Genomic DNA, 24909 nt, shown 5'->3' on the forward strand with positions numbered 1-24909 from the left:
AGATGAAACCCAGTTATTCCGAGCTGCTTTTCGGGATGAAATCTGGCGCGTCCGTGCGGCCGATCCAACGCTCCAGATCCTCCTACGCACGAACCGACCTCAGCTCGCCAAGCCAACCAACGAAATGGGCCGCACCCGAAGGCCCGGCCCATTTCCACCCACCTTTCCACAAGGAAACGAGGACAAGCAAGCGAGAGCTAAAAGGGAAGAGAAAAAAAAAACGAGAAAGGGGACACACTGCAGAGAGAGAGAGAGAGAGAGAGAGGGGTCAGTCGAAATGGCGGAGGCGGCGAGCTCGAGCTCGGGCACGTGAGCTCACGTCGCGCGCCGTCGTCGCTCCCTCCCCGGCGAGGGCCGTCCGCGGCCGACGCCTCTTCCCGGAGACCGCCACCGTCTCCCCCCGCTCCCGCCGGCGGCTCCGGGGGCTTCACCCGCACCCGTTCTCGCCCTCTTCCGCTAGGGTTTTCTGACTTTTCTCCGGATCCCGAATCGCTGTAAGCCCCCGACGACTTCTCTGGTTGTTTTGCTTGGGGCTCGAGCTCGCGGGTGCACTGGTTTGGACCCACGGTGGTGGGATTTGGGGATCGTGCTCTCTTGCCTCGTTAGCGGGGAGCGATCAGTGTAGCTCTGTTCCCTTAGGTAGGGTTAGTGCTTAGTAGCGTAAGTAGGAAATTAAAATTTTGTTTTTTTTGTTGTTTTGGAGATGAACTCGGCCCATAAAGCTTCTTCTATAGATTGCAGTTTTGATTGCGGTGTGCGTGGAATTGCCTACCACACCTGATAATTTCGGTGTCCCGTGCCCAAGAAAAATAATTCGTGATAAAATAATTGGAAATTGTATTCCCCGGACCGTGGCACTTGGATATTTTTGTCTGTTCCCGATTTTTTGACATGTAAATGCAATATCTAGCATGTTATGAGTGGTTTTGTCCGGTTGCAGCCGCTTAGTTGCTCTGTGAGTTTTGTTATATGATGAGATCTCTTCCTTTTGACACTTTAGTCATTGTTCTTAGGCCTTGTTTAGTTGCCAAAAAAATTTCACAGCTCACCTGGAAACCGTGAGACAATCTTTTGAGCCTAATTAATCCGGCATTAGCACATGTGGGCTACTTTAGCAATTATGGCTAATCATGGACTAATTAGGCTAAAAAAATTCGTCTCACGATTTCCCCCGTAACTGTGCAATTAGTTTTTATTTTCATCTATGTTTAATGCTCCATTTAAGTGTTCAAAGATTCGATGCAATGTTTTTTGGAAAATTTTTGGGGAACTAAACAAGGCCTTAGTAAACCTATTTCTGTCCCGTTGTATGCATGTGATGGCGTAGCTTGCAGTTAAGGCCCCATATGATGTATCATGATTCCAGAAATGCCAAATATTTAAACTTTATCTGCGCATGTAGTCCTGTTTTACTTGAATTAAAGATGGCTCATGCATAACAGCGTGAACAGCCTGATTTTTGTTACCGATTTAGCATCAGATCTGTGGTGAGCATGGAAAACCTAAAGCAGCTCTTTGTTGGAGTTTTAATGTTGGTAGCCAACCTATAGGGCCATGTTGTTTATGATGTAATAAATCTTCTACTTTGCATTAATATCCCACATCAGCTAAAAATAGCCCTGAACTACCAGGCTATGGTATCTGTAGACAATATATTGTATCTGAACATTCACATAGTATTATAGTTACATGAACTACTACTTTTTTACAAATATTAAATGGGCTATGATTTATTGCTTTTCTCTTGGAATAATATCCCTCTGATGACAGTTAGATTTCACAAATGGCTTCATCACAACAAGTTGAGCTTGAGGCTGCAAAGCTTCTTCAGAAACTTATTCAAGAGTCAAAGGATGAACCTGCGAAATTAGCAACAAAACTTTACGTGGTATGCTGCTTAGCTAGTTATGTAGTAGAAGGCTAGAAGGATATGAGGTTCTGAAACTAGACCATAACCTTTCTGCTTATGTTGATCTTTCAGATATGCCAACATATGAAACTAAGTGGAAAAGAGCAGTCACTGCCATATCAGGTCATATCAAGGTGATTTTTTTTTTTGCTTTAGTAGCTGTGTGTCTTTTTAAAGAACGAATTAGTTATCTATTTAAATTCAAATACCAGTTAAATATTTTCTCTTTCAGTGTGAATCAGGGTTGTTTAAATGTTAGAACAAAAAATGTCTTGCTCCCTTGTTGTAAAGCCATAATTGACATTCAAAATTGGTTTTGTAGTTGTAGCATACTTATGTTAGAGCTCCACTTCATTTGGTTATATAAATGCTAACAAACTGAAATTTCACGCATCAGTTAAACAGAAGTAAGGTGTCACTTGTGGAAATCATTATATGCGGTGAGAAACTAGATGTGTTGTGAGGTACTGAGTGTACTGATGCATAAGTTCCTTACGCTTTATCTGGTGATCGCCTTGATGCTATGAGGCATAACACATTGTGCCAAGATGTGCACTGCACAGCATAAAACAGTTTAGGAGCTCAATTACACCATTGTGGGAGGCACTCGTCCTCCAACCTTCCCAGTGAAATGATGGAACAAATTTGAGGGGTAGAGAAGTGGGTGGAAGATAGCAGCAAGGGAACGGTAGATGGTAGAGAAGAGCAAACAAGAGCAGCAAGGTGGTAGAGTGAGCTACTCTTCCTTAGCTGGCAATTCACATCTTTGCAGTGTATGGAGTAATATTTATGTATGATAACCTTCCATGACTCTTTGGATATAACAATTTTGCATCCAATGTTTCTGGAGTGCACTCCTTTAGCAGCTTTTGCCTATCCCTGGGAATAAATCTCATTTGTTGTGTATTGAAGCCACTGTGCTTCTCTTATATGGGGAATTGTGAAACACATGATCTTCAGAGGATGGTCATCCTGTATATTTTCTCTTGATTTAGAGTTCATCAGTTTATACGCACACAGACCATCAAAGAAAAACATAACACAAAAACTAGACTCAACCTGTCTTCTTAATTGTTAGTGTCATGCAATTTATCTTAAATGTGATCTATCTTAATTTGGTCTACCTTTTTCATGAAAAATATTTGAAACACCAAGTGAAGGGATGTTGTGTTAAAAGAAATTTCTATGTAAATTTTCATAATTTAGACCTTGGGATTTTTGCGCCTCCATAATTCCAAACTGTTGGACCTTTCAATAACTTTTGCCAACAGGGCCATGGAGACTGTTGTAAGCCAACATGGAATTGATATGGATGCATTGCGATCATCAAGAATTCCGTTAGCTGGTGGTCCACAAGCAGGAGAGTCCAGTGGTGCTATGCCTAAGGATAAGGAAATCATTGGCAGTCAGCCTCCCATGGTTGGTACTGATGCATCCCAAAGTAGTGCGCACACTGGATTATGGAACTTCCCATCAGGTAACCAAGTAAACCAAAACATGGTAGTCTCTGCCACCTGTTCCGTATTTATGAGTTTGACTTGATGATGCATTGTATTATATTGTCAGGCTCAGCAGATATGACAAGGCACGGTGCATCTATTTCAGGCAGGGTTCCGACTGGGCCAAATAGGAGCGATGTTGCAGGTACCGATATTCATCAAGGCTCTATGTCACAAAAAAGTGTCAGATCCTCTGGAATGGAAAGCCCTGCTAGTCTGCAAATAGAGGACACTAGATCTATGAATTCACATGATTCTTTGAAGTCCGATGAAAAAACAAGCAAGAAATCATCCTCTAAGAGAAAAAGAGTGGATCCAAAAGCCTCAGGGGACTTGCATTCTGAAGAAAACTCAAAATCAGATGCTATGTCCACCGGACACAATATTAGGAAGGGAAAACAGCCTGGCAAAGCTGTTACACAAAGTCAGCCTTCCAGGACAGTTGAACATGATCAATCACATACATTACAAGTTGGTAATGCTCAGGTGCCACCGTTACCCAGTGGTGCAACTTTTTTTAGGGCTCACCAGGAAGGACCATCAGCTTCTTCTGGGAGGACTATAGACAAGAATAAACCATCAAGTCCATTCACAATGGCGCAAATTTCAAATTTTGCTGAAGGACTATCTTCTGGCAACATCCCTGCTGAGTTGCAGAAAAGTATGTTGGGAGGGGCTAATCTACTTAGTGCTAGTTTTGGCTGGAACCAGAACGCACAAGGTTCAGTTATGAAGAATAGTCAAGGGTCTGTTCCCAACCTAATAAGGCCTGGTGTTAATGTCGAAGGTATTTTCATTTAAAAGAAGTGCATAACAGCCTCATTAAAGACATTGAAGTTCAAAATCTTACCATTATGATTGTTCTTATGCTTCAGGGAAAGTTAATGTAGGATCACAAGGAACTTTTAATCCTATGTCTGCATCACAAATGGATTTCCCCACAGTTCCTCCTTATATATCTTCTTCCTTTGGAGGTGGTTCAAGCAATACTGGCAGTGAACTAAATTCTTCTAAAGTTGGAGCTCAGATGGGGATCATGCATGTATGACCTTGCCTTAATTTTAAATATCCTTGTGTTAAATCATATTCTTGCATGCTATTTTGGACACGCTGTGACCTATTTTAGGAAAAAACTCTGTTAGCGAAATGCAGAAGTTTTGATAATGCATTCACTTGGTTTAGATAAGTTCATCTGGGATATTTCCTTCGCTTTTATTTGTAGACATGTCATAATGTATGTGGCAAACCATGAAGGGTGTGGTATTCATTTCCCCTAACTTCTTGAGCTTTTCAGAAAACGTGTTGTTTGCACTTCAGTAAATCTCCTTTTGTAGCTGCTTCTGTAGCCAGTTTTAGAAACATTTTGTTTGGTCAAATAGTCATCTCTTCAATCTTCATTGATATGTGTATCTCCACTGGTTAAATTAATACATTAGATACATTTTAACACATAAGTGAGATATAACTTTCAGGGAAATCCAATGCAAGAAAGGCACGGTATTGTCAGAGCACCTCAGAGAGCTGCTTCATCTCAAATGTCTCAAACCTCTCCCGGTGTGCCATTCAAAGAGCAGCAGTTGAAGCAGCTCAGAGCGCAGTGCTTAGTATTTCTTGCATTTAGGTTTGCACCTCCTTTCATATCCTAGTTTCAGTGTTCTTCTTCTTTGATAGAATACATCTGTGCTTAATATTCAAACTTATCTTTGTAGCACTCATATAGGCTGTACTTCCTTGTAGAAACAATCTGCAGCCCAGGAAGGTGCATCTTGAAATTGCCTTGGGTGTAGCCCCCCCTGCAGAAGGTAAGAACTAAGAATAGAGCACTTTGTGTGAGCTGTCTGCTGTTTGTCTTGATGAATCTATACTTGAAAAGCAGGTGGCAATGCGGTTCAGAGAGGTAGTGAGAGCAGAACGACTGATGGTTCTGGAAAGGAGAATGGAAATAGCCAGGAAAACCCTGCTACTTTTGGTAGGCAAAGTGATATTTCTAGACTTCAATCAACATCTACAGGCAGTGCTGCGGATGTTGATTCCGCATCGAAAGACCCAGAAATTGTTAAAAAGAAGATCAAGATAGCTGAGCATGAGAAATCTTTGGAAGCAGAAAATATCCAGCTTGTACAGGGAACTGATTCTGAAATGCATTCTCAAGAAACAATATCTCCCATGCCATCTGGGCAACCTCAGTACTTTCAAGGAGATACAAGAAAAAATACCCCTGATATCTACAAGGCTGATGCAGAACATTTGAATAGGAACTTAGGCTGGGGAGGAGGCCAGGGATCATCTCCTTTGGGTGGCAACAGACATCCAAGTATGGAAACTGGCCTCTTGGCTAAAGGTGAAGTATCCAAAGAATCGTTTGCATCCTTGAGGCCTCATCATATGCCTACTGATGGTAGCCACCACAATTTATCAGGAAAGGATCAAACTCCTGAGACAGCTGGTAATGAATTTGAAAATGGCAGCCACATGGGAGAGATGATATTTGAGCGATCTGCAGATGAAGGAGACGAGGGTCTCTCTGAGCAAGATGATTTACCATCATCTCCTCCAAAATACACAATGACTGATAAATGGATCGTGGATCATCAGAAGAGAAGATATGAAGAAAACAAAAGGAAGGCACTAGACTTACAGAAGGCGCACAGGAGAATCTCAGCATCCTATGAGAAGCTAAAGGTCAGTCTCTACCTTCCTCACACTGAAATCCTGGAAATGGAAAAAACTACTTTTGAAATATTATGTCAAGTTTATAAATTATTGTTTCATGTATGCATGATCTTTATTTTTTACAAAATACAGTATTTTCTACATAGTAGTTGTGATATTTTTGAATAATGGACATCTAGATCTGATGTGCATGTTACTATATTCTACATGCTATCATCTGTTGGCGGTAAGTTAGTTGCAGAACTTCAATTCCTTCTGTTTTCTTCAGGAAAATGTTAGTTCATCAGAGGATCTTTCTGCGAAAACAAAGAGTGTCATTGAATTGAAAAAGCTTCAGCTTCTCCAACTTCAACGTCGTGTGCGCAGGTCTTGACTGTCAGGGACACCATGAGTGTTTAGTGTCTCTTCCTATCGGACTGTATGTTCTGTGGCTATATAACCCTGTTTTGATTTCTTCTATTTGACAGTGAATTTTTGCTGGACTTTTTCAAGCCTAATACTGCTGATTTGGACCGCATAAAATCAGTAAAGAAACACAGACATGGACGTCGTGTTAAGCAGCTTGAAAAAATCGAACAGAAAATGAAGGAAGAAAGGCAAAAGAGAATTCGTGAGAGACAGAAGGAGTTCTTTGCTGATATAGAGGCCCACAGGTTGGATGAAATTGCTATATACTTTATATCTAGTTCTTCCTTCTTTTAGCCAATGTTTTAAGTTATCTGTACCTGATCTTTAAATATTTTGTAGAATACATGTACTAGTTTGGGGGTGTGTTTGAATGCATCCATTATCTAGGAACACCACCGTTTCAATAAGAGAGTAAATTTCAGAAAATTACAACTACTTTTGTCAAAACTGAGGTTGATGCAATTTCAAGTATCTCAGAGAACTACAACAATAGTGTGATTTTACTGAAAGCATGTCTGGGTCCACTACTCATGCACAGTGCAAACTAGTGATGTTGCAAGTTGGGCCTATATGTCAAAGGCACGCAGGGGATAAAGTTGCATTTTTTTGAAATACCCAGCTGAAGTTGTAGAAAAATGATAATTTTAGCCACATAGTTGCAGTTTTGTGAATACGCTACGTGAAATAATGTCCTCTTCTTTAGAACCAATAAGCTAGAGAAGAAATAGTTTAAGAAGCAGCCAGTTTGTCCTAGGCTTGGCAGGCAGCTAGGATGTCCTCTAATGCCGTAGGGACGATATATGATGAGCAATTAGGAGGTTGGGTGGTGAATAGACATGGGATACAATACAAGAAACAAGGAGGGAGATGTATACTTAGTATAAATCTAAACTATAGCCAAATTTGGGCGTCAACACTCAACACACAACCATGCCAAGATTGCCCTTTACCTTGAGCAATTGAACATCCTGGTCAAGTTAAGCTGAAAGAAGTTGATCCAGAAGGAATTGGTTGTTTCCTGAAAAGAACATATTTGTACAAAATAGACCAGAACATTTGTTTCAACCAAATCTACATCTATACTACTATAAAAGACAGTAGTGGTGGTGGTGAGTCTGCCGCCACCACCACCACCACCACTGTCAAGTGGGCTATTATATCAGCACCACCACTGTCAAGTGGGCTATTATATCAGCACAACATGCGTGAATGCTCTAGCTGCTCTTTGTACTCACGTTGCTCTACAACTAATTTTCTAAGCATGTATTCTTGTTTTTGTGTTTTAGATAAAAGATGTTTTTTGTGTATTTTCAAAAACAGTACAATACACATGCGATCTTGTTTCAACCGACTAAAAAATATTTTTTCAACAAGACTTAACTATACCTTGCTAGCTATAACCTCAGTATGCTCAAGGTTTATGCTTGTTGAATATTTTACCTATGGAATTGCAGAGAGAGACTGGAGGATAGCTTCAAGGCTAAGAGAGAACGCTTGAAGGGTTTCAATCGGTACGTAAAAGAGTTCCACAAAAGGAAAGAACGGATTCATAGGGAGAAGTTAGACAGGATCCAGCGGGAGAAGATCAACCTGCTTAAGAATAATGATGTCGAAGGATATCTGAGGATGGTTCAGGTGAGTCTTGTTTGCATTGTTTTCACTGACTTATATATTTTGTGGCTAATCCGTCATATTTCTTGATATTTGTTGGACTAAGTCAAATTCTGATGAACTTTAATATCTCCAGGACGCAAAATCTGATCGTGTTAAGCAACTTCTGCGAGAGACTGAGAAATATCTACAGAAGCTTGGTGCCAAACTACAGGGTGCCAAATCGATGGATGGCCGTGTATTATATTCCGATAGCACTGCAAATGATATTGAGGACGAGAGCTACCAGCCGCAGGTTTGTTCATCATCTTTTGCCCTTGAGTAGTTAGATACATTTTGCTGAAGATTCACTTACCTTTGTTTTCTTCTACAGCATTATCTGGAAAGCAATGAAAAATACTATCAACTGGCCCATAGGTACTACATTGCTTGGATAAAGTTACATGCTTCAGTTTATCATACAATAATGCTTTAGTGCTCATTATTTTGACTTGGCCTATCTAATTCTTACATGATTGCCTTAATTTTCTAGTGTAAAGGAGGTTGTAAATGACCAACCTACTTATCTTCAGGGTGGGAAATTGCGGGAGTAAGTTTCACTGCCATTGTTGCTATATATATTTCAAGTGTTATCTAGATATTCTTATATTTCACATCTTGTCTCTGTTAATTCTTTTATCATACAAAACCATTTTTTCTTGATCAGTTGGTTGCTTGCTACATCACAGGTACCAGATGAATGGCTTGCGTTGGTTGGTTTCTTTGTACAACAATAATTTAAATGGAATTTTAGCTGATGAGATGGGTCTTGGCAAAACAGTACAAGTAAGATCTAGTGCAGTGCCACTAAGCATTTGTTCTTTGGCCATTGTGTTACTTGGTGAAAACAATTACTTTAATTCAACTTGTGCTGCTTGCTTTCCTGCTTTGGCAGGTAATCTCTTTGTTATGCTACCTCATGGAAACAAAAAATGACCGGGGGCCATTTCTTGTGGTAGTACCATCTTCTGTTCTTCCTGGATGGGAATCTGAGCTCAACTTCTGGGCACCTAGTATAAATAAAATTGCTTACGCTGGTCCTCCAGAAGAAAGGCGAAAACTATTCAAGTAGATTTTAAATTCTTCCATTTTATCCTTGATTCGCTTTATGTTTAAATTTGTTCACTTCTGTTTTTCTTTTTAAATTCCAGAGAGATGATTGTCCATCAGAAATTCAATGTTCTTTTGACAACATATGAGTACTTGATGAACAAACATGATAGGCCAAAACTAAGCAAAATACAGTGGCATTACATAATTATTGATGAAGGACACCGCATAAAGAATGCATCTTGTAAGCTTAATGCTGATTTAAAGCATTATCGGAGTTCTCACAGGCTATTGTTGACAGGAACGCCTCTGCAGGTTTGACAATTTGCATTTTCGCTTTCTTACCTAATCCAATATTTTTCTTTTCAAGTCATGCCTGTCAATTGTTTGTTCTCCTGGTCATACAGTAGCCTCTACATGAATGTGTTACTGTATGTCTGGATGTTGTGTTCCTGATTCCTCAACTTATTGCTGATTTGATGCCCTTTTTTCTGTGAAGAACAATCTTGAGGAGCTATGGGCACTTTTGAATTTTCTGTTGCCTAATATATTTAACTCATCAGAAGACTTCTCTCAGTGGTTTAACAAACCATTTGAAAGTAATGGCGATAGCTCAACCGAGGAGGTAATGCTTCTATGCCTTTTTTGTGGTGTGTGTGTAAAGCATTGTTGAAGTGGATGGAAACTATTTTTGATTATGGGGCCCTGGATTCTGATTATATTTTATGCTTGAAGGCCTTACTTTCGGAGGAGGAAAACTTGCTGATCATAAATCGTCTTCACCAAGTTCTTCGGCCTTTTGTACTTCGAAGACTTAAGCATAAGGTCTTTGATTTTGTTAGAAATGCTTATGCTTTTTTTGAGATTAGTTACATTTTAGCAATTCACCATGCGACTTATTTGAATTGCTGAGTATAAAAATAAATTACATGTTGTGCTTACTCTTTGACCTTATTATGTCAAACCGAGGCACTATGGAGCACTAACCTTCTAGATCTAGTGTATTTGTTGTTCACATTATATGCTTTTATATTAGTTGTAAACTTCAGGTTAATTAGTATCTGTAATTGACGAGGGATTAATAAATCTTTATTCTCCTTTTCCAGTTTATTAATATGCTAGGTTTAGTTGCATGAGATTGCTTTATTAAGGTAGGAGTTGTGTTTCACAATGGGTGAATCCCTAAAATATGCTTCCATGATTATGTTCCTCAATGCAATATATCATTGCTGAACTTGTATGCACATACACGTAGTGCAATGTTCTTAATGTGTTTCTTTCCTTCAGGTTGAAAATGAATTGCCAGAGAAGATTGAAAGACTTGTAAGATGCTGGCCATCTGCTTATCAGAAACTTCTAATAAAAAGGGTGGAGGAAAACCTTGGTGGAATTGGAGCAGTTAAGGTGCATACCTTGTGATCGCTCAAAGTTGTTTCTTTCATTTGTCTTTACTATTTCACTTGCTAAATATTTCCAAGACTTTGGTTTGTAAGATACTGGTTCATGTCCTGTAGGTCCGCTCCGTGCACAATACTGTGATGGAATTGAGGAATATATGCAATCATCCGTACCTTAGCCAGCTTCATGTTGAAGAGGTGGAACGCAATTCTGCAATCTTGCCACTTCTTTTTTCTTTTTTGGGTTTAGTTCTGTTCATCAGCATCAGCCATTTGGTTATTTCTGCAGCTTGAGGGTTATTTACCTAGACATTATCTTCCATCAATTGTGAGGCTCTGTGGAAAACTTGAGATGTTGGATAGATTGCTGCCGAAACTCAAGGCCACAGGTCATAGAGTAAGTGAATTTTAACACGGTTGGTTGCATCCACATGATGCCAGATCTCTTAATTTCTGTATATGTTCTATGTTAGCTGCAAGTTTCTCTTGATTTCTTTGTTTTGTTCGTTGGCCATAATTTCAGATTGATCAACTTCACTTAAACCATGCAGGTTCTGCTTTTCTCTACAATGACAAGATTGCTTGATGTAATGGAGGATTATCTTGTATGGAAGAAGTATAAATATCTCCGATTGGATGGTCACACTTCTGGCCAGGAGAGAGGAGCTCTTATCGATAAATTTAATAATCCTAATTCTCAAGCTTTCATTTTTCTGCTTAGGTATATGAACTAGATTGCAACACTTGGAAGATGTATTTTATGTATTAATTGATCTTTGTTTGCTAAATTTTATCTTATTTAAACTTCATTTATTTAATGAGTTGATATTTTAGCTCTTAAGGTTTATTTCCTCCCTGTTTTCCATAGTATCCGAGCAGGAGGCGTTGGTGTTAATCTCCAAGCAGCTGATACTGTCATCATATTTGATACTGATTGGAATCCTCAGGTAGGTGGAACTCCTTCAATTATACCATTCAGGGATTCATTCTTCAAAAATCTTTCCAGATAACACTCTCCCCTCTACTATTTTCAGGTTGATCTGCAAGCACAGGCTAGAGCTCACAGAATTGGTCAAAAGAAGGAGGTTCTTGTTTTACGTTTAGAAACAGTAAGGATTTCTTCAAGTGTTAGGAGTATTTTGCAGTTCACTTAATCACCCAAGTATCTTGAAATTGAATAGAACAAATAACATTTGTAATGTTAACTCGGAAAGGAAGAGAATACTGCTGCTGTTTGTGTTGTACCTTAATAAATGAAGGAACTTATTATATTTTTGTATATATCTGTTCCTTCTGTCTGTTAGAATTTTGGATACTCTTCTGTGCTGCTTTATGGAGTATACTTTTGAAGGTAGATAAACTTGTCTTAAAAAACAGTACAATGGCACATATCTTTTAAGATGCCATACAAATCATTTATCTTCTGATATAATCGAGCCTGGACAATGTATCTATGATTTTAGGGTCATTAACCAAAGAAATAGATACTGCTTATTCTTGCCAGGATCAAGATGTTTTTTGGAGCAAAGATGGAATTCTTTTACTCCAAACTAAATAACTCGATTCTGCCATTTGTTTCTGACTTGGATATCCTTCCTAATATAAGGTCCAAACGGTAGAGGAGCAAGTCAGGGCTTCCGCAGAGCATAAGTTAGGTGTTGCTAATCAGAGCATTACTGCTGGATTTTTTGACAACAACACAAGGTTAATTCTTCATGCACTTCAAGGATTCAGCTTTTGTAGACCGCCTTTTCCATTCCTTTATACTATGTGTCTATGGGTACCAATTGCAGTGCTGAAGATCGGAGAGAGTATCTTGAATCACTGCTACGTGGGGGTAAGAAGGAGGAAGCAGCTCCAGTGTTAGATGATGATGCTCTCAACGATCTTCTTGCCCGGAGGTAAGACTGGATTTTGCTTTTAATACATAATCTGTGTGATTCCTGATCATACCGCAATTCCCTCCATGTAGTGAAGATGAGATTGATGTATTTGAATCTATTGACAAGCAAAGGAGAGAAGAAGAAATGGTACGTTAAATTCCCATATATATTTTCTTTTTTTAATACATATTAACTTCAACAACCACACCCCCTGTGCGCATGCACCATGTTTCTTCTAATGGAATTTGATTCTTGAATAGGCTACTTGGCTAACGGTTGTTCAGGATAGTTCAACTAGTGGGCTCGATCCCTCAGTAATGCCTTCTCGTCTTGTGACTGATGATGATCTGAAGTCCTTCTATCATGCTATGAAGATTTATGAGTCATCAAATATAAAAAGTCCGAAGGTAAATGTAAGGAGGAAGGGTGAGCTTGGGGGCCTTGACACACAACATTATGGAAGGGGGAAACGTGCTCGCGAGGTCAGTTACACAACAATCTTCTGTGCACCACTTATTTTGGGGGATAAAATCCATTTTTGGCCCTTCAAACTTTTTTTTGGAGTCCAATTTTCACGCTGGACTGAAAAAATTGGTTATTTTGCCCCTCAACTTTCGAAACTTGACAAAATAGCATGTAAAACACTATTCCATGCTGATTTTGCTTGACATGGCACTGACTTGACATCTTGTTAGGTAACTCTCATTGATGTGGATGCTAGGTGGTGTCCATGTTAGCAAAACATGCATAAATATGAGCACTGTTGTGTCTACAAAAATCACTATAGAAAAAGGTCTAGGGTATTATTTGTCTGGTTTGAAAGTTGAGAGTAAAAAAATACTCCATCCCAAATTGATCATCATATAAGGCTTAGGTACAAAGATCAAGGATCCATTTAATTAGTATTGAAAAAGCTAGAGTCACAAATCCCAAGCTGCATGTATGCATGCAAAATTAAAATTTGCAAATCACATCAAAGCTGTTTGGGTAGATGCATGTAAGCATTTAATGTACGTTAGAACTGAAGGGTTTTTTGCACTATAATTAATGCATAATAGGCTCTCTTCTCTTATATGATGATCAATTTGAGATTTCTACTTTTCTCTTATATGATGATCAATTTGGGATGGAGGGAGTATTACATAATTGGTTGTTGAGTTCACAGTTAAATGAATTTCAGGAAGAGTTTAAGGGCCAGAAAAGTAATTGAGCTCTTCTTTTATCAAGATGAAACATTAGGGGAGGACTCTACTGTAAATTCAGTTTGCATAGATAGATAGATACTTTGTGCAAAAGTCTGCAACACCTAACATATGTTAAGTCCGCATGGCCTGAAAAAAGACATCAACTAAAAGTAGGAGTATATCCTTTAACAGATTTTAAGAAGGCAAAATTTGCTACAGGGCATCGAAAAAGCGTGTAATTAGCCAGTGGACACCGTAAGATCACGAATTTACTGTAGGGCACCACAAAAATGTGGTAATTAGCTGGTAGACACTCCGCCCATTATTTTTATTAATTTCGGAGTAAAAATGATGAGATAGCCCTCGATGGCCAACCCGTTATGCCGACTGGGTCCGGTCAAACCAGACCCAGTCGGTCTCGGCGCCGCACCACACCCGGACCCTAGCCTACAGGGCGACTGAGCAAACGGCGGTAGCAGTGACCTAGCTGCAGCGAGGGTGACGGCGAACCGACCACCGAGGGCAATCTTGTCATTTTTAAAATTTTTGACTCCAAAATTAATAAAATAATGGCCAGAGTGTCTACCGCTAATTACCACATTTTTGTAGTGCCCTACAGCAAAATCGTGATCTTTCGGTGTCCACCAGCTAATTAAACGTTTTTTCGATGCCATGTAGCAAATTTTGCCTTTTGAGAAATAGCAAACAAATGGGTGAAGGGTGAAATTCAGTTAGTCTGCAGTCACTGAGAGGTGTGGAAAGAATTTCTTAAGAGGCTCTGTTATTTAGGAGAGTCTTGTTGGCTAGAAGCAGTCTCTTCAATCTGCTTTTATTTGGAGGTGCTTTGTTCAATATATATACACATCACGTTGTTATTGGTTGATATTCTGTATGCTAATTTGGGTATAATCACTGTAGGTTCGCTCTTATGAGGACCAATGGACTGAAGAAGAATTTGAAAAGCTTTGTCAGGTTGATTCCCCTGAATCACCTCAACCTGGTGTTATATCAAGGAATTTAGATGTCTCTAAAGTGGTTAAGTTGGAAGTACCTCCAGAGTGTTCAAAAGAACCCGTACAAGCCAAACAGGAGCCAGCTTCTGCTGCTGCTGCTGCTGGAGACTCCCCCCCTGCTAAACGGAGACGAGGTAGACCCAGAAGGTCAGATGCTTCCTTATCTCCTGTTACAGCCCCACCAAATATCGGCAAACAAGAGGCAGGAACTACAGTTGATGGCAGTTCTTCTGCACCAATTACTACCATTCATTCGATTTCTCCAGATGTTACCATTGATTCTACTGCACTGTCTGCTGCCAGCAAACCAGAGGTTGGTACTGAGATTAAGGGTACTGTCGATATTGCTACTCCACCAGATGGTACCATCAAATCAGTGATTACTACTGACAATAAGGGTACTGCATCAACTGCTGTTTTGGAAGGGTCTATTGCAAAGGAAGTTGTTATGCCAGCACAGAGTATTCATGAACCTGTATCCAGTGCAGCACCTCATCCACCAACCCCTATTACATCTAGAGGCAGGAAGGCCCAAACAGGAGAAACACCTCGCAGGCGAGGTCGAAAACCAAAGGCTCTCGCTTCTGGTAGTGCAGGAGATGTTATTCTAAGTCCAGTGGTTGCAGTTGGTAGTGGAGAAGCATATGCCAGTTCTGTGGTTTCATCATATCCTCAAGGAAATATGTCCTCATCCCATGCAAATGCTACAGCAGGTTTGCAGAATGATATGATCATAGTTAAACCCACTGCATTATTGCCAGAGGAAGTTAAAGGCACTCCAACCCCTTCTGGAGGAGATAAAGATGAAACGGTTAAAACACCCCTGGCTGAAGACATATATGCTGGAACAGTAACTACCTCAGGCAGTGGCAGCTCACATCTGCCAAAGATAGCTCATATTGAAAATGCTGGATTTGTTCAAGGAAGCATTGATCAAAATGTGTCTGCATCTACACCTATCATACCCATGGTTTCAGAAGGGTTATTGAAAGTTTCAGAGGTTCTGATTGCAGATAAACCTGCTGAGAAGCAAGGTGCTTCTCGTCGCCGCAGAAAGAGAACATCAGGTAGTGAGGACACTGGAGTGAGCACTAGGCAAAGATCAGCTAGCAAGAGATTGTATGGTACTCCTGAGACAGCTGATAATGCAGGTGTTAGCATGAGCACAGGGGAGAAAATAGGGGCAGTGAAGGAAATAGATGGTACTTCACTTCAAGATGCTTCTAAGGGATTACCAAATATTATCTCTCCACCATATGAGAAATCTGGACATGACTCTCAACCAAGTACGCCGATAGCTGTTCCCATTAATGAAGCTACACTTCCTAGTGAATTCAGCGAAGCCCGTGCTGCTCATTCGGACATACCTACTGCCAAAGAATCTACCAATTCTGTTGGCCATGATAAAGTAGTAGGTGCACACATGCAAGCACCTCCATCTGTTTCATTCCAGGCTCAGGTGCAGTATGAGACACAGAAGGATTATGTGGGAGCACATTCTGGAGTCAGAACTACTCATACGGAAACAATTACTACCCAATCATCAGTGAATCCTGTTATTGATAATAAACTAGCAAACGTCCAGTTTGAAGCACATGCTTCACTTCTTACTTCAAGCAGGGATATCACCACAGTGCCATCCGAGGTCCATAGTGCTGCTCCGAGCAAGGCACCAGGTAGGAGGAAAGGTTCAGCTCGGGAGCCCTGCACCAGAAGTACTTTTGCAACAGTTGCACCTGAGCGCCGTGGTCGACTTGCTGGACCGAAGCAACCAGATGATACAGAAAAGGTAGAGATATCAGGAAACCTGAGCTCTGCCGTTTGCGCTTTACCTACACAGCAACAGGAAGACACCACATTGAAAGCTGCTACTGCTGTTGGTGAAGAACAGAACAATGCTGACAATCGTGTGTGCGAAGTGTCAAGCTCTGTAGTCTGTGCTTTACCTACACAACAACAGGAAGACACCACATTGAAAGCTGCTCATGCTACTGCTTCTGTTGGTGAAGAACAGAACAATGCTGACAATCGTGTGTGCGAAGTGTCAAGCTCTGTAGTCTGTGCTTTACCTACACAACAACAGGAAGACACCACATTGAAAGCTGCTCATGCTACTGCTTCTGTTGCTGAAGAACAGAACAATGCTGACAATCGTGTGTGCAAAGTGTCAGTTCCAGCAGGCATATTGGAGGCAAGGTCAGAACTGCCAAACCAAACTGCCAGCCAAGCAGGTGCTGCATGTACCGAGGAAAAAGGTGCTGACTTGAGCACTCGGATTCCAGCATTGGATGAAGCATCTGGAGAAAGAGAGCTTCCTGGAGGTACACTCCCTCCACCCCCTGCATCCATGTATACACCTGTGCACACACAATTGCATACTGTCTTTCTTGATCCATATGGGAAGAGTAATAATGGAGTATGCCCTTTGTTGTTATTTTTCTTTGTCCAATAATAAAAGTTAGCTTACATTACTCATGGTGAAATTACTATGCTCTTTTCAGGTTTTCAGGTTCATAATTCAGAGCAGGAACCACAGATGGTTTCGGCAGCAAAACCAGAATCTGCAAATGATGAGGAACGTAAGGTGCATGAAGTACATCAAATAGTTGCTGATCACAATGTACTTCCATCTAGCGCACAGGATGGGCTGCAGGATAACATTGGTAGTGGTGTGGACGTGTACCTGGACTCTTGTGATAAAATTACTAGTTATGAAGCAGAACAAGATGATTCTACCATGGTTATTGCAGCAGATGACCAAACCCCTTGCAATGTCTCAGATAAGGATACTCTAGCCTCAACAGAAGATGATGGAAATGGTCTGCAAAGTGAATGTGTTCCTGTTGATTTGATTGGTGCTAAGCAAGATAATACAATGCAAGAGTCAAATCAACCAAAAGAACAAGGGGAGTGCTTAGAGATTATTGGGTCTAAATTTGCATTGGAGACGAAACTGGAAAAAACAGAAGAAGCTGTGGATAAGAGTGGTGGTGACAATCTACCATGTATTGAGAAAATTGATGATTCTCACATTGAAAGGTCGTCTCCTTCACCAGACAAAAATGAGAATAGTCCTGCCCAAGTAGCTGATGGGGGTCAAGCGGGAACTGAAACAACTATGGTGGAAGCCGTTTCTGCTATGAGTTCTGATGGCTCACAGGATGCTCACAATGCCACCCATGACTTGTCAACCAATGATACTGTTTATTGTGAAGAACAAAAGGATCCTGAGATTCATTTATCTGGTGAAGTGTCAATCTCAGGAGGACTCTTGGAGCTCAAGTTAGAGTCGCTAAACCAATCGGAATCTGCTTGCCAATCTTGTGAAGTAACTGTGCAAGATATAAATGCCACCTTGAACAATCAGATTTCTGCATTGACTGAATCAGAAGAAAAAAGATCGTCTGGGCATGTGCTTGGTACTCTCTCTCTCTCTCTCACACACGCACACACACACACAAACACTCTCAGGTGACATTTTATGTTTTGGTAGAGTTGATTTGCTGTATGCAAATCTCTGAAGCATTCAATCTACATCTAAAACAGTTATTTGTTTGCTGTTTCCGTAATCTCTGTGCAGATACTGAACACATCAGGCACGAAGTACTTCGTGATACTGTTGATGACACTTCATCTCCATCCAGTGGGGAGCAGGACAAGCTGCAAGTTCATATTGATACTAACACTGATGTAGACATGCCTTGTTCTCAAAGAAGTGCAGATTCTGAGGGTGAAAAGGAAAAGGATCATCCTACTGATATTGTTTTAGTAGGTTGTGAAGGCCCTTGTGATGTCTCAGGTAAGGATAAGCTATCCCCTTGTGACACCTCAGGTAAGGATACAGCTGCCCCTACAGAAGGTGAACTCAATTGTCTGCAAAGTGAAGATACCGTCATTCATGTGGCTGGTGCTAAGCATGAGACTCTGCAAGTCGAAGCTATTAGGAATGATATATCTATGGGCTCTTCACATGCCTTACCTGCTATGATACAATCAACTGACTCAAATCTTCTTGAAGAAGAAGGGGAGAGCTTAGAAATTACTGACTCTAAATTTCCATGTGCGATGGAACAGGAGAAAATGGAAGAAAGCTTGGATAAGAGTGTCACTGACGATCAAACCTGCAGTCAGATAAATGATGATTCGAACAATATGGATTCACAAAAAGTGGATAGTTCTTTCCAGGCAGCTGATGGTGGTGATTTTTCGGTAAGTAAAGGAACCAATGCTGAAACTGCCACTGCTATAAATACCGATGTGTCGGATGAAGGTATCAATGTGCCATCCACTCATTCTGTTAAAGAGGCTAGCACAGTAGAAACCACCACTGCTATAAATACTGATGTGTCAGATGAAGCTATCAATGTGCCATCCACTCATTCTGTTAAAGAGGCTAGTACAGTAGAAATTGGTGCATCTACTAATGACATTGCTCCTGCATGCGAATTAAGCAAGGATTTTGAGAGTCATGTATCTGGTGAGGTGTCAAAACCAGAACCCAGGTTAGAAGAGCTGAACCAATCAAAATCTGTTTCCCAGTCTGTTGCAGCAAATGCTGAAGAAACAAGTACCCAATTGAACATTGAAACTCCTGTACTGCATGAATCAGAAAGTAAATCACCTGAATGTGATGCGCGTGGTACTCTCTCCCTCCCCCCCTCGCTCTCATTCTCTCACACACACATACACATCCGCGTGCACGCATGTAAGCACACCAAGTGCAGATGAGAAGAGTATGCTCTTCTGTATTGTTTTCCATAGATTGGCAACACTGAGCCTGGTTACTCATGCACATCTGTGCCTTTTCAGGTAATGAAAATCAAAAATTAGTGCAGACTTCAGCTGCAGAAACATCCATAGAAGGTGTGCATTCTATTTAAAATTCATAGCTAGTTATTATATTTGTACATACAAATAATGTAATATCTGTACAGGTCATCAAGAAGATACTTGTGAAGTAGTTCATACGATTGATTGTTCTATAGTTTCACCATTTGGGGATCAGGAGATTCAGGACATACCACGTGAGAGAATTGATAGTGACACAGATTTTGGCATATCCGCCTGTAAAAGAAGTGCAGCTTTTGACTGTGACAAGGACCTCCCTGCTGAAATTAATTTAACAGGCAGCCAAGCAACTTGCGATGTCCCTGATAAGGCCACTCCTGTGCCCACAATAGATGATTGCAATCAAGAAACCGAAGATACTGTAATGGATGTGATTGATGCTGAGGAAGGCACTATGGAAGTTGAAGCTATGCAGCTTGATGATATATCCAAAAGCTCTTCTAGTAATTCTCAAGCTGCTTTACAATCAAGTCACTCAAATCAGCATGTGAATGGTGACTCTAAATTTGAACCATCAAAGAAACAGGACAAAACTGATGAAACTTCCAACGAGAGTAGAGGTGACAATCCAACCCATATTTGTACTAATGATGATTCCCATGACAAGAATTTAGTAGGATATTCTCCTTCAGAAGACTTAAATGAGGGCAATCCTGCCCACTTAGCTGATGGTGGCAATTTAGTGGGAGGCAATGATACTACTACTGCATGTGCCGACGGCTTAAATGAGCTTACCTCTGGCAGTTATGTTGCCTTATCTTCTAGCCTTGTGGTGCAAGATATAACATCCATCTCGAAAATGGAGTCTGTGCAAGCTGGTGGTGAGGAAATCCATCATGACTGCCCTGATGAAAACCATTCTGCTGCAATGATACCAGTGGTTGGTACTGACATTATGGAAAATGTTTCTGCTGCTTCTACACGAACTATCACCATCCAACCAGATACTGAAACTGAAGCTGCCACATCTTTGACTGTTTTGGAAGGGTCTATAGCAGAGAAAGTTGGTACACAAGTACAGAGTGGTCATGATCTGATGACTAGTATAGCTCCATCACCAGCTCCTTTACCTGGTGACATTCATGCATGCACTGATGTATCATATCCTGTGGGGGTATCAGAGTCAACGCTAGAGTCACCAAACCACACTACTGGCCACTTAGACGAAGCTTGTACAGAGGCACAAAATGCTTCCTTGAGCACTCAAGTCCCTGTTTTGCCTGAATTGGAGCAAAGAAAATTTTCTGGAAGTGATACAGATGGTACTGTCTCTCTTACACATACACAAATGTTTTCTTCTCGTCTTGGATGAATTATGTGCTACCTGCTATTATTTTGTTGTTCACTAGTAGCAAAGGCTTGAACTAATCATTCACATCTATGCCTTCTATTTTCAGGGAAGATCATTATTGCAGAGCTAGCATCTGCCAGTGAACATGATAAGGTGCATGAAGTAGACAATGAAACTGGCAATGATAATATACTTCCATCTAGTGTGACAGAAGATGCACTGCAGGGTGAAATTGGTGGCTGTGCTGACATGGACGGTCATATAATTACTGAGAGTTCTGAAGCAGAAAACAATGATTCTACTGTGGCTACTATAGCTAACAAACCAATAGCTTTTGACACCTCAGATAAGGATACTCCGCCCGCAGAAGATGGCAATGTTCTGCAACATGAAAGTACAGCCGTGGATGTGACTGGTTCTAATGAAAATAATTTGGAAGCTGAAGAGAGGCAGATTGATGATATTTCTAGAATCTCTTCTAGTCATTTGGCTGCTGCTTTACAATCAACTGAGTCAAACCACCCTACAGAACATGCTGCCCCTGTAGAAGATGATGGTAATGGTCTGCAAAGTGAAGCTACTGCTGTTGATGTAGCTGATTCTAAGGAAGATATTATGGAAGTTGAAGATAAGCAGATTGCTGATATTTCTGGAAGCTCTTCTAGTTATTTGCCTGCTGCTTTACATTTGACTGAGTCAAATCTGCCTGCAGAACATGCTGCCCCCACTGAAGATGGTGGCAAGGGTCTACAAAGTGAAGATACTGCTGTTGATGTATCTGATTCTAAGGAAGATAATATGGAAGTGGAAGATAAGTTGATTGATGATATCCATATAGGCTCATCTAGCTTTCTGCCTGGCACTGCAGAATCAGCTGAATTAAATCAACCTGTAGAACGAAGTGAAGGTGCTGCTGTTGATGTGGCTGGTTCTAAGGGAGATGATATGGAAGTTAAAGGGGAAAAGATTTATGATATCTCTAGAGGCTCATGTAACTTTCTGCCTGGCGCTCTAGTATCAGCTGAGTTAAATCAACCTGCAGGACATGCTGCTCCCACTGAAGATGATGGCAATGATCTGCAAAGTGAGGGTACTGCTGTTGATGTGGTTGGTTCCAAGGAAGACAATATGGAAATCAAAGAGAAGATGGATGATATCTCTAGAAGCCCATCTAGTCATTTGCCTGGTAACTCACAGTCAGCTGAGTCAAATCAGCCTGCAGTGCAAGAGAATTCAGAGAATAGTGGTGCTGTGGATGCTGCTGTCCCTTCCTCCCACACCACATTAAGTAGCTCCAAATTTGCATGTGTGCAAGAACTGGAAAAGGTGGATGAAACCTTGCGAAAGAGTGGTGATGACAATTCAACCTGTTTACAGACAAATGATGATGCTCAGAATAAGGCTTCAGGAAATTATTGTACTTTAGAAGACAAAAAAGAAAACAGTTCTGCCCAAGTAGCCAATCATGGTGATTTATTGCTAAGTAAAGGAACTAGTGTTGATGACCTTGATGGCTGTGAGGAAGGTCACAGTGGCTTGTCCACCCATTCCAATGAAGTGGCCAGCCTGGTAGAAATTGACAAGCGTACTAATGATACTACTAGTGGCAGTGAATTGCACGTGGATCCTGAAAGTCATGTATCCCATGAAGTTACTACTGGCAGTGACTTGCACGTGGATCCTGAAAGTCATGTATCCCATGAAGTGTCAATGCCAGTTGTACCATCAGAGCTCACAGTAGAATTACCAAACCAATCGGAACCTGCTTGTCAGTTTGGGACAGTAATCGTTGAGGAATCAAATGCCATCTTGAGCGTTCAGATTCCTGCATTAGCTGAATCAGAAGATACCACATCACCTGGAGGTGTCATGCACGGTACACTCTTTTCTTTCAAGAGTGTGGATTGTTAATTCTTGATCCTTCAAATTATATCTTTTATGTTCTGCTAGAGTTCGAACTGGAGGAGTTTGCTCTTCTGTTGTTCCCTTCGGTTAGTACTGGCAGTTACTGAAACGCAATTTGTTTTTTTTTTCAGGTACAGAAGTTCATGTTTCAGAACAAGTGAATATAGGTCCTGCTGCAGAGCCAACATCTACAAAAGGTCTGCTTGTTTAAAATTATGCGCTAATCCAACCGTTTCCTTTATAGATGTTGTTTTCGTGGCTGAACTTCTGACTAGACTAATATGCACACAAAAAAGCTCATAGATCCAGCATGTCAACATTATATTAGTAGAATCGTCATCAAAATTACTTCTAGACTACAACTATATGTTTCTACTTTGCCCATACATATAATTAAAAATAATTGCCGGATGGGTGTATGGGAGGCGTCTTTAAAGACAACTGGAAGGGTACAGAGGTGGTAAATTAATTTAGATGTTTACAATACTAGGATAGTTATTCATTAGTTTATCAATTTTCTGTACAGATCATGATATGCATGAAGTTGATAAAGAGACTGTCCATTGTACAATATCTCCCCCTATAGGGGATCAGGACAATCTGCAAGACAACGTTGATGGCAAGACAGATGTTCTGTCAGCTCACCAGCCACATTCAGATTTTGTGAGTGGAAATGACCATTCTACTGAGACTGATTTAGCAGGCAGTCAGACACCTTATGATACCTCAGATAAGGAAGATACTACTGCTGATTTGGTTGGTGCCAAGCAAACCGCTATAGAGGTCGAAGAAATGCAGATTGATGGTATTCCTGAATGCCCTTCTAGCAACTTGCCTGCTGTTTTACAGTCAACTGACTCAAATCAGCCAACAGAAGAGGAGAGATTAGAAGATAGTGACTCTAAATTTGCATCAACCAATGAACAGGGCACTTCCGACATGAGTGGTGGTGATAATGCAAAGTGTAGTCTTACCAATGACGATTCTCGAACTATGAATTTAGTAGGATATTCTCCATCAGAAGACTCAAATGACGATGATTCTGCCCAAGTTGGTGATGGTGATGATGGTGATGGTGTACTGGGAAATAAAGAAGGCACTGATGACGTTATCTCTGCTGCATGCACCAACGATGTATCAGCGTTGAAGACTGAATCAATGGATCCTCATGGTTCTGTCGAAGTTAATCATGACTACCCTGATGACACCATTCAATCTGCTGCAACGGCTGCTGCCGTCAAACAAGAGAGTGGTACTGAAGAGTGCGCCGCTTCTGTTCCTGCTTCGGAAAGCTGTATATCAAAGGAAACTGTTACACCGCCAGATTGCGGTGATGATCAAGTAGCTATGAAAGCACCTCATCCGCCGACGCCATTATCTGATGGTACGGATGTATCTGCTGATGTGCAAATCCAAGCAGGGGTATCAGAGGCAAAGCTAGAGCAGCCGAACGAAATGACTAGTCCAGCATCAGGTGCTGCTGCCGAAGAAAACAATCCTACTGTGAGCACTCAGATTCCTACTGAGACTGAATCAGAAGATAGAACACCTGCCGGAAGTACGATTCAAGGTACTCCACACAATATTCGTCTCTATCCATATTAGTGTATGCTCTTTGCTGTTAATTCTCCATACAAGTGGCTCACACTACTTGCGCATATTATTTGTTTCTTTAGGTACTGAGGTTGACAGCGCTGAGCAAGAAACAAAGGTTGCCTCGGACCAACCAGCACCTGCAAGTGATAGTGTACTTCCGTCTACTGAGCCACAGGATACAGTTGCTGATGATAGTGTACTTCCGTCTACTGAGCGAAAGGATACAGTGGACGATAAAATTGATAGCAGTGCTGATGATAGTGTACTTCAGTCTACTGAGCCACAGGTTACAGTGGACGATAAAATTGATAGCAGTGCTGATGATAGTGTACTTCAGTCTACCGAGCCACAGGTTACAGTGGACGATAAAATTGATAGCAGTGGTGATGTTAGTGTACTTCAGGCTACTGAGCAACAGGTTCCAGTGGACGATAAAATTGATAGCAGTGGTGATGTTAGTGAGAAGTAGATTGTGGCAGTTATGTAAATGATCATACTCGGACCGAGGTGTAAATGTTTCTGCTGAACTGACAGCAGTCCCACTACTATAATTCCTTTAGTTAATGTTATCCCATTTTATGCAATTATGCTAATACCTTGATA

General features: G+C 40.9%; 1 protein-coding gene across 4 annotated transcripts; it reads left to right on the forward strand.

The window, feature by feature from the left end:
* The first annotated feature begins 230 nt into the window (after nt 1-230).
* On the forward strand, nt 231-24899 carry LOC102710988 (chromatin structure-remodeling complex protein SYD). 4 transcript variants are annotated; one of them, XM_015838554.2, is made up of 40 exons: nt 231-494; nt 1771-1888; nt 1982-2043; nt 3181-3386; nt 3476-4195; nt 4284-4450; nt 4881-5029; nt 5146-5210; nt 5282-5749; nt 5828-6090; nt 6350-6447; nt 6549-6734; nt 7944-8124; nt 8237-8395; nt 8474-8517; nt 8633-8689; nt 8829-8925; nt 9035-9207; nt 9291-9504; nt 9689-9814; nt 9925-10014; nt 10477-10593; nt 10704-10784; nt 10876-10983; nt 11138-11307; nt 11455-11533; nt 11621-11695; nt 12193-12290; nt 12380-12487; nt 12559-12616; nt 12730-12951; nt 14572-16987; nt 17168-18085; nt 18247-19305; nt 19476-19529; nt 19601-20776; nt 20912-22681; nt 22842-22907; nt 23237-24280; nt 24387-24899. In XM_015838554.2, the coding sequence occupies exons 2-40, from the start codon at nt 1784-1786 to the stop codon at nt 24773-24775; spliced, it is 13638 nt and encodes a 4545-aa protein (XP_015694040.2). In that variant the 5' UTR covers nt 231-494; nt 1771-1783; the 3' UTR covers nt 24776-24899. The 4 variants fall into 4 exon arrangements, with proteins under 4 accessions (XP_015694040.2, XP_006655973.2, XP_006655974.2 ...); XM_006655910.3 differs by having other exon boundaries at nt 5282-6090; XM_006655911.3 differs by having other exon boundaries at nt 5285-6090.
* Nucleotides 24900-24909: the final 10 nt, after the last annotated feature.

The sequence above is a fragment of the Oryza brachyantha genome, chromosome 6 (genome assembly GCF_000231095.2).
Source record: "Oryza brachyantha chromosome 6, ObraRS2, whole genome shotgun sequence".
In the NCBI taxonomy this organism is placed as follows: domain Eukaryota; kingdom Viridiplantae; phylum Streptophyta; class Magnoliopsida; order Poales; family Poaceae; genus Oryza; species Oryza brachyantha.